At 43.1% G+C, this 16,851-nt stretch overlaps 1 protein-coding gene across 1 annotated transcript in view; it reads right to left on the minus strand.

The window, feature by feature from the left end:
* Nucleotides 1–16,851, minus strand: part of LOC143301478 (serine/threonine-protein kinase tricornered-like) — an 82,570-nt gene that overhangs the window by 41,256 nt on the left and 24,463 nt on the right. The window contains exon 4 of the mRNA XM_076615793.1: nucleotides 3,304–3,426. Within this exon, the coding sequence (XP_076471908.1) occupies nucleotides 3,304–3,426 (123 nt within the window). The remainder of the gene's footprint in view (nucleotides 1–3,303; nucleotides 3,427–16,851) is intronic.

Raw genomic sequence — 16,851 nt, forward strand, 5'->3', positions numbered from 1 at the left:
GTGTGTGTGTGTGTGTTTATGGGGAGAGGAGGGGAGAGTCAAGACATTGCAGGATATGTGTGTGTGTGTGTGTGTGTGTGTGTGTGTGTGTGTGTGAGTGTGTGTGTGTGTGTGTGTGTGTGTTTATGGAGACGGGAGGGGAGAGTCAAGACAGTGCAGGATGTGCCTTCTTCATACAGATCTTCACTGACAGATGAAATCAACTGTAAAGTGTAGGCTCTGCCATCCACCTCCTTTTCCTCATACACTAATTCATTTTGACAGCAACGACAAACAACTCATTACTCTGCTTTTAAATGGATCAACTTTTTTTTTCCAAATAAAAATCTTCAGTACTATGAGTCTAAAAGACAAAAAGAAAAATGACAAAATGAAAAAAAATTAAAGAATGACTGCCCACATATTTCTAAGTTTTTGTGTGTGTGTGCATGTGTGTATGCATGCACGCCTGTCTTTAACACAAGATCATCACTTATGTCAAGTTATGAGCATGTGACACTATGATAAGGTCTGAAAACAAACAATGAGTTGTTTTTGTTTGGGGAGAGGGGGTGGTAGGGCTGGGGGGCGGAGGGGAGATTTTTTGGGGAAGGGAGGAAATAAGGGCAGGGGGAGAGAAGGGTGTGTGTTCAAGACTGGCTGAATGGTCCAAGTCAGACAGGCAGCACTTGAGACTGCCCTGTCCTTTATCAGGGTGGGGCCCTACCACTGCTGTTCGGTCAGCAACACCTCACAGTGGAGTGCTGGCCCCTCCACAGAAAGTCCATAGTCTTCCCCCACAGTCTGTCACCCTCACAGACAGATTATTAAAAGTCCCTACCAGTACCACAGTCAGTGCTGTGGCACTAGAGGTTAGGCACTGGGACTTTTGATACAGTCTTTACCAATGATCAGAGTTTACTCTACCACCCCTTTCAGTATGAATTGTGTCCTTAGGAAAGGCACCTTTCTCAGATTTTCATCACTCCTTCCTGGTGTGGATGGTTACTCCCGACTTGGGTCAGGGAAGGTTAAAAGTCAAAATTAAGTAAGGTCCCGCCGTCCTATGCAGAGCCCTAGACACTGTGGATATGAATTCACTGCCCCGATAGCTGTCAACCGATAGCTGTCAACCGCTTAGGGACCTTAAACCTGGTCACAAGTCTAACCAGTTCTATGCCTGACTTAACAGTATCTCACATCCACCACAGCTTACAGCATGAGGCAGGCTGGTCCATCCTTTATCCATGGACACCAATTCTTTCACACTCCCCCCACACCCAGCAGATGTGCACACCCAAACTCCAGAAATTTGTTGCAGGAAATGATACCTCTTTCATCAACGAAAGAACCTATTCTTGTTGTCATTTTGCTGCTCAAGAATTACTATGTCAGTCTGATCCACCATTACACACCTGAATGCCCACAAAACATGTGCCCATCCAAATCCTGACACAGAGACAGCATACATGCATACGTGCAAGCGTGAACACCTCCCCCCCCTCCCCCAAACTCTAAATTCCAATCAGTAAATCAAATAAAAATCAACAGAACTGCTGAATAATGGGATTAAAACCTTTCACCAGTCAGCTGGATTCAAAGATCCTCCCATAATTTTCAAGTCACATGCAGTCTTTCAAACAAAATTAAAAACAAATTCATCCATTAAAAAAAACAACAACACAAAATGTGCATACAAATGTGCACATGAACATGAACACACCACACTGCTGCCATGTCCCCCACATGATCTGTCACATTTTTCAGTCTGCATGCTGATTTCAGACTGATCTGTTATCTGTGTAATTCAACACAGAACAGTCTGTCCTCTCTACTGGGGGGGTGGGGGGGGGGGTGTACACCAAAGTGGAGCAGAGCCTTCACCACACTGTTCCCCTTTCTGCTTTAATTACCACTGCACCAATGTAGGCTGTCAACCATGACTTTTTTTTTCCCTGTACAATCTTGCCACACATGACACACCACCCTGTTCAAGTCCCAAGGAAAAAAACAAGTGAAAAACCTGCAAGCAACAAATAATGAAATGAAAGCCAACACAAAAAACTGAACATACTATCATAGCGAAATCTGTATCTGCTGTCTCATAAAAGAATGGCTGGTCTTCCCAACTTGAAATGCGAGCACCCATGCCTTTCATTCTCACACAAACATGCAACTTCAAATTCACAAATGCTCTCTCTCTCTCTCTCTCTCTCTCTCTCTCTCTCTGAGACACACTGACACAGGATGGCAGGCAAGGCAGGCAGGCTGACAGATACACAGACATACACGCACGCACGCACACACTCATGCAGCCCGCAGACACACACACACACACACCACACACACACACACACACACACACTAGCACTGACACACTGGCCAGGTAAGGGACAGAGAGGAGGAAAGGATTTTGAAGGCAATCAAATAGCTGCCTTGCCCTGCCCAGCACAGCACAGATCAATGACACACTGACACCCATGGTGTTTGCCCTGCCCCCTAACAATCCCCCACCTAACACTTACTTTTCCATTAATTGAAATGAAAAAAAGAAAAGATAAAAAAAAGGAAAACACAAATAAAAACAACAACAAAAAACAACAACAACCACCAAGAAACAAAAATAACTTCTGCACTGAAAACTTCAAGTTACACGGATTCTTCAAAATACAAGACACCAAATATTATCAACTGTATGACTTATCAACCTGATAAAAAAGGGAAAGTGGGGAGAATGAGATCTGAATATGAGAGAGAGAGAGAGAGAGAGAGAGGGAGAGAGAGAGGACAAAAAAGAGGAAAAGACAGAAAAAGAGAAAGTGCAGGAAGTTGTGCAGAGAGATGCAGAACTGGGAGAGGGAAGATCAGAAGAAAACTATGAGAGAAATGAAAGCCAACACACACACACACACACACACATATATATATATATATATGCGCATGTGTGTGTGTGTGCGCGCGCGTGCATCCCTGCCTTCACAATATGCATAAATTCTGGTCTATTTGTATTTAAAAAAAGATTAACCGGTGCACTCATGCACACACACATAAATCACAGTCAAGCACACACACCAACACACGCATACACACAAACGCACATGCAGACACATACCATGTGGTTGATGCAACCATACACATATATACACACACTGTGTATGCACACTCACGCAAACATACGCAAGCAAACATGCACACGCACGCACCCATGTGCATATAAATCACACATGCATGCGCATAATCATACATGCAACCATACATGCAAACTTTTTAAGTGATGGAGATGTCTGGTTGTGTGCACACACTCAAATACACACACACACTCACCTCCCCAAAAGCACCCTTGCCAATGACTCTGAGGGACTCAAAATCATCCACACCCAAACGTGACCGTTTGAGTCTGAGAAATTCTGTCTCCCGTAAGGCATGCTGTTGTCGCCGCTCACTTTTCTGAAACAACAATCCATGACATGAGTTCATCATCATTATTTCCATAGAATTTATATCATTATCACCAGAATGTCAAAATGGAAATTACACACCCTTGTCTCTCATGCATGCATGCATGAATATACACAGACATACACACAAACACACACACACACATCTACTACCCTAAATCTCAGAACTAAGAAACACAGCAGCAACTGCCTCTTTAAAAGCTCTCCAAAACCAAGGACAACAAGCTCCATGCACGCCCAGCGATATCGAACCCCCCCAGCCCCAAAAAACACACCCAGTGTACGTGATTTGGCTCCACTCTGCCTGCCTGCCACTTTCCGCCCCACTTCTCCCCACTGCAGGCAACAAGGGGCACTCCCTTTCAGCCCCCCATAAATCCAGTTAGCTCCTTGGCCACCACAGATAGGAGCTAATCACCCCCATGGAAATCAATCCTTTGTGCTGGCCTGGCCCTGGCTGTCCTGCCGGCAAAGCCATGTGACTTGCTGCACCTCTTCTTTCGGGATACTCCAGGGTGGGTTGTTATCAAGCCAGTACTTTCCACCCAGAGTTACATCGACACTGGCCAGAAAAACCAGTCCAGGACCAAACAACACACTTCCGCTGCCACAGTTACAGAATAAACAAAATAGTGGGAGGGGAAGGGTGGGAAGCACCAGACCTTGGGTATGCGATACGTGTGTGTGTGTGTGTGTGTGTGTGTCCATGCATGCACAAATGTGAGAAGAGTACAACACAACATGACCTAACAAGTTATGATGATGGTATGGCAATAAATAGTTTATGGCATGGTGCTTGGAGAGAGAGAGAAAAAAAAACAACAACAACAGACTATTCAATTCTCCTCTGCACTGATCTTTTCAAACCATGATGCTGAACAAAATTCTTTTCCTGTTTGAGACAAGACTTGTGGAAGGTCAGAGAGCTCTCGACACAGGAGACAGGTGCAAGAGAGAAAGCAGGAGGGAAGAAGAAAGGTGGTGCATCAGTGGAGGGGGAAAAGGGGCGGTCTGAAGGGGATCACAGGGAAGGGGAGACAATGGATAAGAACTTTAGATCTAACAATGCCAGTCCCTCTCCACAACATGCTCCCCTACCTCCACACACGCCAAAATAAAGCCACTTGAAAAGATACAGACAGACAAAGAGAGGAGAGAGAGACACACACACAACGCAGGAGATAACAATTCTGTGCTGTGATACTGACCAGAAACCAGCCCCACACCATAAAACACTGTGTGTGTGTGTGTGTCTGTGTCTGTGTGTGTCTGTGTGTCTGTATGTCTGTCTGTGTGTCCGTGAGTGTCTATGAGATGTGTGTGTTTTCTTCAGTTTAACGACTATTCACTATAGTGTTTTTAGACGGAAAGGAGGAAAGTAGTGGATAAAGGAACGGGAATGCATGTGAATATTAGTGTTAAAAAAAAGTGTTCATGTTATGTATCAGAAGAAAAGTATATTATAAGAAAAAGTCTAAAGAGATTGTGGTGTGTATTGAATGAGGTGTCATGGGAAGGAGAATATGTATATGCATATCAACAAGTATTAACCTACAACAATGTAAATATCTTCTTCTTCTGCGTTCACTCGTATGCACACGAGTGGGCTTTTACGTGTATGACCGTTTTTACCCCACCATGTAGGCAGCCATACTCCGTTTTCGGGGGTGTGCATGCTGGGTATGTTCTTGTTTCCATAACCCACCGAACGCTGATATGGATTACAGGATCTTTAACGTGCGTATTTGATCTTCTGCTTGCATATACACACGAAGGGGGTTCAGGCACTAGCAGGTCTGCACATATGTTGACCTGGGAGATCGTAAAAATCTCCACCCTTTACCCACCAGGCGCCGTCACCGTGATTCGAACCCGGGACCCTCAGATTGACAGTCCAACGCTTTAACCACTCGGCTATTGTGCCCTTCCAATGTAAATATAAATAACAACATTAATTATAATACATCAAAGGAGGATACCAACTGGACTGGAGTTTAAAATTTCTGAAAACATTCTAAGCAATGAATAATCATTCAAAATCTTTTCAGAGTGTGTGTGTGTGTGTGTGTGTGTGTGTGTGTGTGTGTGTGTGTGTGTGTGTGTGTGTGTGTGTGCGTGCGTGCGTGCACATGTGCAAGTGTGTACATGCATGCATGTGTCTATATCTGTATGTCTGTCTGTGTCTGTGATAACTCAGAAAGTGAGTGAGTGAGTGAGTGAGTGAGTGTGTATCTATGAGATTGTGAGTGTGTGTATGTCTATCAGAATGTCTGTGAGAGTGCATGTCAATAATGAGTGTAGGTATGTGTGTGAGTGTTGAGGGCAAGGTGGGTGACAGAAAGAGACACACAGAGAGAAAGTGAGAGAGGGAGACAGAGAGATACAGAGAGTATGACCCATAAAGGTCAGCAGGGACAATGCTCTGTCCCCAGCAGCAGAAACACAAGACATCACCTTACCCTGCTGTGTGTGTTTTGGCCAGGAACCAGCACACCCTGACTCACACTCCCCCCCCCCCCCCTCCCCTCCCCAGGCCCCTCTCCCCCCACCCGCATCCCCCTTCTTCCTCAGGGGGGCACTGGCCACACTGTGGGATACAGCAGGTGGTTAACCTGACCCCCCACCCCACCCCACCCTCTTCCCTTTTTTCTCCCTCTCCCCTCCCCCTTCCCCAGAGCCTGTGTGCAAACACTGGTATTGAAACAACCTCCATGATGCTTCCCCCTCAGGGCACACTGAACAACCCTGTCATTACCTCCCCACCCCCACAGTCCACCCCTCCAAGATCTGGCTCCACAAATGAGACATTTGGCAGCAATTCTGCCTAACATAAAGCTGCAGTTGTAAGAAAGATGATATCAAATTGTATTCACAAGGTGGCACATGGATACTAGACTTTATAAGTTAAGGACCACTCCATAAAAACAGGTACATTTACAAATATACAACAAACAAAAAAAAAAAGAAGAAGAAGAAGAAAGAAAAGAAATATCATTTGAACAATGCAAGCTGCATATTGCTACCACTTCTCACTGAATACACAAATGGCCATTGAAGAATGTGTTTGAAAAATCAATGTTTCAGCCAAAAAAGAACAATTACTCATCGATTTATAAATGACGGATCTGGTTTTTCACAGTAAAAAAGATGACAGTGAATGTACAATAAAGCACCTCTGGTTATGAGGGTTGCCCATTACACTGTCTGCACACACCTGTCTGCCAAAAAATTCAGAATTATTTCACCATGCCCCCAAGAAGAAAAGTTCCCACCTTGTGGAGTGATGGCCCAGAGGCAACGCATCTGCCAAGGAAGCGAGAGAATCTGAGCGCACTGATTCGAATCACGGCTCAGCCACCGATATTTTCTCCCCCTCCACTGGACCTTGAGTGGTGGTCTGGACACTAGTCATTCAGATAAGTCGATAAACCGAGATCCCATGTGCAGCATGCTCTCAGTGAATGTAAAAGAACCCATGGCAACAAAAGGGTTGTCCCTGGTGAATTTCTGTAGAAAAATCCACTTTGACAGGAAAAACAAATAATAAAACTGCACATGTGAAAAAAAAAAAAAAAAATGGGTGGCGCTGTCAGTGTAGAGAGAGCAGCCCGAATTTCACACAGAGAAATCTATTATGACAAAAAACGAGAAACACAAAATATGAATACAGACTCTGTGAACCCTATGTATGTCAGGCCCAGAGAAGTGCACTGTACTGGAGACAACTTTCCCTGGACATGACTGTGCCAACAAGCAGTAATCAGCTGCCTGACTCAGTCATGGTGTGCCCTCTCACTGGTATTCTGCGCAGGCAGCATTCAGTCCTTTGTGGTTTTGGCCAGCCATTGATTGATTGTGGGTGGCAGAAACTGATCACATCCATATTAATTGCTTTTTGCAGGTTTTTCTGTAATGCCCCTGACTTGAAACTCAACTTGACTAAATAGGGATGGACATCTAAAATAAGAGATTCACATCAGGTGTTTCTGAATTAACGGCCCATCCTCATAGATACAGAACATGTAATGACAGTCATTTGATTTGTCCTTTGTGCAGGGACTTCAAAAGAAAACAAGATACACACTCTTGGTAATGACAGTCATCTGATTTGTCCTTTGTGCAGGGACTTCAAAAGAAAACAAGATACACACTCTTGGTAATGACAGTCATCTGATTTGTCCTTTGTGCAGGGACTTCAAAAGAAAACAAGATACACACTCTTCTTTGTTGTCCAGCTCATTTGAGAAATATTTAAAAGCCTAAATATCATAGACAATCAACTCTGTTTAAATTGAATTTATCAATGTTTTCAACATTAACTGACATTGTTAGAAAACTTTCTATGTATTCTGAGACACCACTAGGTCTAGAGAATGTTGATTTTCCTGCATTCTGTTTCATGGCTAAGCTTGCCTGCATTCATTTTTGATGTTGTATTTTCATATGTTGTAATGTTATGTTTCAGCCCTTCATGAGGAGCCTTGGTCTATATCTGAACAAAGCCATGTCGAGTCTGCAGTCTGGCACATACACCTCCATCCATTTCACACACACACAAAAAGAAAAATCAATGTGTTGTTATGATTGATGGATCTTGCCAATGCAAAAATTGAATCGATAATTTTACAAGTTTCTATTTTCCATACCTGACTACTCCCCAAGCTGGTAAAAACTTGGTGTGTGTGGACTGGTGATACCTCCTTGTCCAGGCTTTTCACAAGACCCCTCTGCCCTTCTGCCCAGGTTTGGAGGTGAAAAGTTATGTGCCCTTGTCTCCCTGAACTTCTGTTCCAAACTGGGGGGAAATAATCTCCATCTCTGGTCCTCTGCGTCCTTTTCCCCCTACCCCAGTCTCTTTTTGTTAATGCCCCCCCTCCCCCCCATATCTCTGTGCATATGCTTGTGTGTGTGTGTGTGTGTGTGTGTGTGTGTGTGTGTGTGTGTGTGTGTGTGTGTGTGTGTGTGTGTGTGTGTGTCTTGTGTGCATCCTGTCTCACTGACAAGTTATTGCAAAACACTTGGAGAGGTTTGAAAGTGCTATATAAAAGCAGAATACAGATACTGAATGGAGTGCCTTAATCAAGTACAGACTACCTGAAATAAAATGGCTTCAGATTCGTTTCAAAGGATTCGAGTGAGGGACTGTGACAGACTGAAGAAGGCAGTGAATTCCAAGTTAGTACAGCTGAAGAACTGAAGGCTTTCCTGTCTTCCAACGTCCTACCAACACTTGACCTGTGCAAGCAAAGAGCTCCTGTCAAGTTGACAGAAGCAAACATGGCCACTGCGTAGAAAGTCAGTGGCAGACTAAAAACGTTAAAAGCTTGTTATGACAAGACACGTGTCAACATGGATCACACACATGTCAACAGGGATTAGGACCAACCCTTGCCCTGCCCTATGACCATTGACCTTTGCCATACCTCGTGGGTGAAAAATTACCCATACCCTCATTTAAATCTTCATATTTCAGTCAGTTTTGCTGCTATGTAATTGAAATTTTATGACTATCCATTCATGATTTTTGCATATTCCCTGCAAATATACTGTTATATTGTATATAAAAACAAAAACAAAAAAACCCATAGCATAATGTGAGAATTGCAGTGCTGTGTTATCCAGGTTTGCTCTTCCTGCACCAGAGTCCAGCGATCTAATCACTACAAACTCAAAGTAAACTCTCCCCAAGCTGTTTATTAATTAACAAAAGGGAATTCCATCCCATGCCATTTTTATAAAGTGACAACAATGAACATGCAATCAATCCCAATGCCAGTTATGGAATGTAGCAAAAGGTCGTCTTTCTTATCCTGCTCAATAACATAATATGACAAAGGCAATCTTTTCACATACTTTTTGACGATAATGAATTGACAAGAGGAAATCCTTTTTAAGAAAGTAAAGATACCTTTGATTTTGTTGTTGTTTTGTCACACTATGTTGATGTGCTTCAGTTTCTCTGTATGCCTGGTTTTTTCTCTATAGTACCTTTATCTGTTTATTCTTGTGTCCATTTTGAAAGCATTTTTTTTACAGTATTTGTTTGTAATCATTGTGTTTTGTGTGAAATTACTTTCAGTGAAAAAATGTCAATGTGTTTAAAATGAAATTTATTATTGCTAATATAATTATTATGAAATCTATCATTGTTCTTAAAATTGTTTAACACCATCATGATTATGAAATTTATTATTGTTGTTAAAATCATTATTATGATTCTTATTGTAACAGCAAATAAGAAATAACTTTTATAAAGCAACTTCCCATCCACCCACATCCACCTTTGTACATTAAATTCAATCACAACATACTACACAGAAAGAGATGCATACTTCAATGAAGTAAACTGTCCACTGATACAGTCACTCAGAGAGCATTTCTCGATGATTTTAGAAAACCATACAGCCACTCAGAAAGCATTTTCTCAACAATGTTCGAAAAAGCATACAGTCTCCCAGACAGCATTTCTCAACAATGTTTTCAAACCGCACAGTCTCTCAGAATGTATAAGATCAGTGAGTGTCCCCCCCCCAGGCCCCACCCACCCACACCCCCCAATCCACACCCCCACCCCCACCACTGATAGCCCCTACACCCACGCTTACCCCCACCACCCCTTTTCTTTTTATAACTCAAAGATGTTGCATAATCACCTTTGTGTCCCATCCCCCTTATATGCCCCCAATATATCTCCCCCCCCCCACCCCCCCCCCCCCCCCCCCCCAACCACATCACCCCATCCCTGCAGATCAAAGTTGAGAACGAGCTGACCTCAATACGGAGGGGTCAACCCTCATGCCCTGAGGCCCCTGCTTAATGACCGTCCGGGAAGAAGAGAGGAGCTGGGCTTGGGGAGGAAGGACATGACCTTGAACAGTGTTAACTGCCTCCAGGGATCACCACAACGACCTGAGCAACCCATCTCACCTTTCACTCAACTGTACCTTCTCTCTCTCTCTCTCTCTCTCTCTCTGTCAATCTCCCTCTCTCTCTCTCTAACCTTGGGCCATAATAAATGTCACAGGCCATGTGAACGTATCAGATTGTTCTGTTCATTACCATTTTCCATTCTATGCATATATGACATCTGTTAATTGTTATACATATCATAATTTATATACACCGCTGCTAGGCAGAGAGAAAAGCGAGAAAGACACAGACCTTCATACACAACCCATGGGAGAGAAATTTTCCACTCACAAACAGAAAAAGAAAAGAAATTGAGGACTGACATAGTGACTTCTAATTCCTGTGAGATTACAGCAAATAAATCTTGTCGACAACTATCAAACTTCACAACTGAATATCAAAACCGCACAAATGATCCAAGCAAAATGCGAAAACAATGATTTAAATATAACCGCAACTTTAGGTTCACTTCTTGTCCGCAACACAGATTTCACATAAACTACAAAAACTAACTATATTCAATAAGCTGCAGTCCATCCATACTGGACTCTGAACTGCCATCTCTGCTTGCCAAATGCAGGGGAAGCTGACAAAGTTGGGTCAAATGAGGTCTTAAAGTGTCACCGATGTTTCTTTTCACTTTTTAATCACATGCGCTATTAATTTGTAGGAACTGAGAGAAAAGATAAAAAGAAAGGAGGTGGGAGAAGGGTGTATGGAAGAGAATAAAGAGCACAGTCAGTAACACTGAGACACAAAATCCTAAAATAGCTGACTGAATTTATCTCCCTAAGATGAATATGAGGAGGAGGTGGAGGAGGAGGAGGATAAATGAGTTTTTTTTAACACTGAAAAAAAGAAAACAATGCTAAACTGCATGTATATATAGTGCTTTCAAACCTCTAAAAATGCTCAGTCAGACACAAGGCTAAGACGCACATGTGCAGTGATGGCCTAGAGGATGTGGGGTGATGGCCTAGAGGTAACGTGTCTGCCTAGGAAGTGAGAGAATCTGAGCACGCTGGTTCAAATCACGGCTCAGCCGCAGATATTTTCTCTCCCTCCACTAGACCTTGAGTGGTGTTCTGGACGCTAGTCATTTGGATGAGATGATATACTGAGGTCCAGTGTGCAGCATGCACTTAGTGCATGTAAAAGAACCCACGGCAACAAAAGGATTGTTTCTGGCAAAATTCTGTAGAAAAATCCACCTCAATAGGAAAAGCAAATAAAACTACACACAGGAAAAAAAATGCAAAAAAAGGGCGGTGCTGTAGTGTAGTGACATGCTCTCCCCGGGGAGACCAGCCCGAATTTCACGCTGAGAAATCTGTTGTGATAAAAAGAGAATACAATACAATACAATACCTCTACAGGAGGTAAACAGACACACAGAGACGCAGACACACTGACGCTGATGGCCAGAGGCAGCAACAAGGCAGTTAGTTGTAACAGCTGGTCCGTTACCCACTGCCAGTGGGGTCATAAACACATGTATACAACACAAGCCTAGTAAAAAAAAAAAACTTCCTTTTAATCATGTACTCCAGAACACATTTCTCTTTGAGGCCTACCACCAGGATGGCTTATTTGTTTGGAAAATTGCTGTCTCTGTCTCTGTCTCGCACACACACACATACACACACACATTCATGAACAATGCTATTTAACACCTTTAAAAAACATTCTTGGTTGAAACTGTTGCACTCGTGTTTTTTTTCGTTTTTTCCCTCAACATATTCTGTGAGAAATTTTCCTATTTCCTAGTCTGAATGTAGTCTGGGGCTCTCAGAATTACGGCATAAGAGTATCTCACTATCTGGGACCCCCATATTTGTAACTTATCGAAAGCCCCAACACTGTGGCGCCAAGTGGCATGAGGGAGATGGCTAGTAATTCTGGAGCTCATGACAACTGGCTTTCAATCCTGACAGGTTCTGCTGGAAAAAAAATCCTTCGTTTCTTGTACTGATATCATACAGTTACTAAACATCACAAGTTCTGTTTTCTGAACTTTATTCATTCATCTACTTAATTTGTCAAAAAATCACAGACTGTGTTCTCTTAATTTAAACAGAATTTATTCTTTTCTTTTTTTTTTCAATTTACCGTGTGTATCTGTGTCAGTGTGTGTGTGTGTGTGTGTGTGTGTGTGTGTGTGTGTGTGTGTGTGTGTGTGTCTGTGTCTGCTTGTGGTGTTTTGTGTGTGTGTGTGTGTGTGTGTGTGTGTGTGTGTGTGTGTGTGTGTGTGTGTGTGTGTGTGTGTGTGCATGCTCGCACATGCTCGCATCTGTGCATTTGTATGCATGTGTGTGTGAGCATGTGTATCTGTAAAAAAACAACCAAGAGCATTCCAGAATGTAAATGATTCCAGTAGATGGGTGAGGCTGACACACATCCCCTGATGCCCAAACAGTGTGTGTGTTAGGGTCACAACATGGCCTCCCATCAAAACACACTCCCTCCTATGTCAGAACTGAGCAGTGCACACACACACACACACACACACACACAGAGGGGGTGGTGAATGGTGTGGACATTCTGAATAGCGAGGTAACCACCACTTGATGATCCCCAATTAACCAGTGGGCCACTGACCAGTGTAACAGCCTAAAACTACTACTCCTTCTCCCTCACAACTCCCCTTACCTGGGTTTTACCCCTGGGGTCATTTGAGACCAGTCAAGACTGACCCCCCTCAAGTTAGAAATCAGTCCCTTTGTGTAGGTTTATTGAACCAACTGAAAAACAAACGGGGGTCATTCTGGGCAAACCTTTTCTGACCCCTGTCCCTCCCCCTTCCATTACAACTTAACGACAGTAAATGTACTTGCATTTGTATTTGTGTTTCTTTTTATCACAACAGATTTCTCTGTGTGAAATTTGGGCTGTTTTCCCCAGGGAGAGCGTGTCGCTACACTACAGCGCCACCCATTTTTTTGTATTTTTTCCTGCATGCAGTTTTATTTGTTTTTCCTATCGAAGTGGATTTTTCTACAGAATTTTGCCAGGAACAACCCTTTTGTGCCATGGGTTCTTTTAGGTGCGCAAAGTGCATGCTGCTTAAATGTGGTTGATATCTACTTTAAAAGCCTGCATTGGTTCTCAAGCTAGCCTTTCTATGACCAGGGGAGTGGGAGATGGGGGTTAAATCCATAAATGCAACTAGTGGGGAATGGGCGGGTCAGTTCCGACTAGCTGGGTCATGCCGGGCTAGTCTGCAATGACTCCAAGGATAATCTGGACCTGCCAGGCTTGACTCCTGAGTAATAACCAATTGTGGTACAAACAGGATGCTTCACAGGATCAAACAGCTTCACACTAAACTACAGCCACTTTTCACTTTGCTGTCATTTTCCAACTGCTGTCAGGGACTTCTTGTCCAGCTGTCCATACACAGGAGGTGTGTGTGTGTGTGTGTGTGTGTGTGTGTGTGTGTGTGTGTGTGTGTGTGTGTGTGTGTGTGTGTGTGTGTGTGCGTGCTGACAACAGCCATACTCTGAATGGTAAAATAATCATCTCTTTATCACATAAATGAAAGACATCAGTGGAAAGGCCACATTGTGCTTGCTGACATTTCCATTCTTGGTCAGGGTTTCCAGTGACTGTCCTGGCAATGTGTGGTGTCAGGTGTCAGGCCATCAATACACAGCAGTCTCCAGACACTGGGATGGGGCGAGGGGGGAGGGGGGTGCGGAATGCCAGAGAAGTCATGACCACCAGATGACCCCAATAAAACCCCTCAGTGAAACGTCACCTGGCCTTTCACTTGCAGCCAATCTGTTACTGTCAGACTTTTTCAGGCGTTTTGTACTTTCACACATACGCAGAAATCATGTGAGATGACAAAGATCCTGTATAGTACTGCACTTTCTCCCCCTGGAAAGCATCCCATATTTCACACAGAGAAATCTGTTGTAACAAAAAGTAATACGATACCATGATACATGACCACTTGGTCGCCCCCCAGAAACGCTTCATTGAAAGGTAAACTGGCCTTTCATCTGCAGCCAGTCATCATTTCACATTAGGCTTTCCCGTAAATACTGATATAGGAATAATGGATTTAAATGTAAATTATTTGTGATGATTTATCTTTTTCAAAAAGGATGTCAGCACTGTTTGGTTATTTCCATTAAAAATCAGTTTTCTTATTCACCTCTTTTTGATTTTCTCCTCTATTTATCAAAAAGAAATAACAATACCATAACTTTTTTTCTTCTCTTACAGGTTATAAGTCATTGTCTAATTTCCTTTGTGAACATATCTGTTGTCTGGTTTCCTGTGAGTTGATGGCCTTTCTGTCTGTTGTAACTAAACACCTTTTAGAACCACAGCAAAAAACTGTAAAACATTACATTTGCTTTTAAATCCCTCTTGCCAAGACCTGGGGTAAAGTTCTTGCTACTTCACTATTCATTTACCTCTCACTTCACTTCAGCTATGTGTACATTTTTTTTGTTTTTTTTTATTCGTTTTTGTTGTTGTTGTTGTTGTTGTTTTTCTCTCACAACTTTAGCTAGCAACAGTGGGGTCAAACACTGCTATGAACTCTATTTTACAAGCTCAACCTTCACCCCAAAGAATTTTTGTTTTTACTATTTTAGCAACTTGAATATTAACTGGAACAATATTAATACTGACACATCCAAAACAATCAAAACAATTTCAAGCTGAATTTTTCCACATGTACATGCACAACTGCATCAACAAACCAGAAGATTTGTAACTGGCATTTTGACATTCCAGCTATCATTTTTGGCTAGCAAAAACATCTGTCCCACATCATTATGATAACCCACCACCTCTGTACAACCCCAAAGCAGTTTTACCACTGCTTCCCCTCCCTGCCCCTCTTCTCACTTTCTCTCTGGACATTCCCAAAGAAAACATCAATTGTGGATCTACTGACAGGGACAGGGACTGTGACAGCAGTGTGTGTGTGTGTGTGTGCGCGCGTGCATATATGTATGTGAAAGAGTGTGGGGCAGGGTGCTGGGAGCGGGGTGGGGGGGTGGTGGGTTGTGGGGCAAACAGAGTCAGGCTGACAGTGAGAGGACAGGGAGGACAGACAGGACATGACGTCTCCTGTCACACCCCCTCCACTTTCCCCCACAACTCCACCTTCTGCTGGAAATGCTCTCTCTTCGCTTGCCTCTGGGACAACCAATGTTTGTACGGTGTCAGAGGCGCTGTGGTAGAGTCAGTTAGTGATCATGGTTTGAGGCTTGGGTCCTTACTCCATACAGGTGTGAATGGTACCTGACTTTACTTGGGTTAGGTTTAAAACAGTGCAAGGAGAGGACTGGGCCCCACCTTCCAATGCCAAGCCCTAGACACAGTGGATATGAATTCAATGCCCCGATGGCTGTAAAAGTTAAACAGCGGAAAGAGCAGTCAGCTTCAGTGCAGACCAATCACATTTTCTTCCTCCCCTTTTCACTGAGACAAAGTGTGTTCTATGAATGAATCATGTCAGTGAGGAAATGACTGATATGACTTGTAATTCTCTATGGGACTGGGTTTTTTGTTTTTTTGTTTGTTTTTTGTTTTCTGTCAGTAATGAAACAATTACACACTCTTTTCCTGTGAACAATACCATATATATAATGAATCATGTGTCTCTGCTGACGTGTCACTACTCTACCGATGTCTTTTTTTTTTCTTTGTGTGTGTGTGTGTGTGTGTGTGTGTGTGTGTATTAAACATCTTGTTAGCACACTGTTACTCTGCGCACTGAAAAAGAACCCCCATGCACTCAAGGCCTGACTAGCGTGTTTTATTATGCTGCAACCAGGCATCTGCCTTGCAGATGGGGTGCAGCATATTTGGATTTGTCCCAAAGCAATGACGCCTCCTTGAGAAACTGAAACTGAATTTCTAACCGTCTTCCCTCCCACCAGTCTGATGCTTCACACACACAACTGTTGGGTGGTGGGGGAGAGGAGAGAAAGATGGGACACTAAGAGTCCAGACCTGCACAACATTTGAAGGATGTTTTTTGATGACCGGCAGGCCTGCAGACGGAACTAACTTTACATCTTAGCTACATGTTTTTGATAAGACATTTACCTGCATTCAACTTTGCATATGAATGTTAGAGATTTCTGCCAGTGAACAAGTTCTCAGCTGATTAGCATAGCTTCTCAAAAGGGAAACACATGCCAGTGATCATATACACATGCAAGAAAATATGCACGCACACACACACACACACACACACACACACACACAAACACACACACGCACAAAAGAAACCACAAAACACATGCGCGCACACAATCACATGCATCACACACACAGCAACTTAGTTATACAGCAACACACACACAGCAAGTGAGAGCGTGACAGAGAGAAGATAGAGAGCAAGAGTGAGAGAAAAAAACAACAGACAATGAGACAGAGAAAGAATACAAATGAGAGAAGACTATGAATGAGATAGACAGATAGACACACACACAGACAGAGACATAAAAAAAATATGAATGAGACAAGGAAGAGCATG

Source organism: Babylonia areolata, chromosome 27 (genome assembly GCF_041734735.1).
Source record: "Babylonia areolata isolate BAREFJ2019XMU chromosome 27, ASM4173473v1, whole genome shotgun sequence".
Lineage (NCBI taxonomy): Eukaryota > Metazoa > Mollusca > Gastropoda > Neogastropoda > Buccinidae > Babylonia > Babylonia areolata.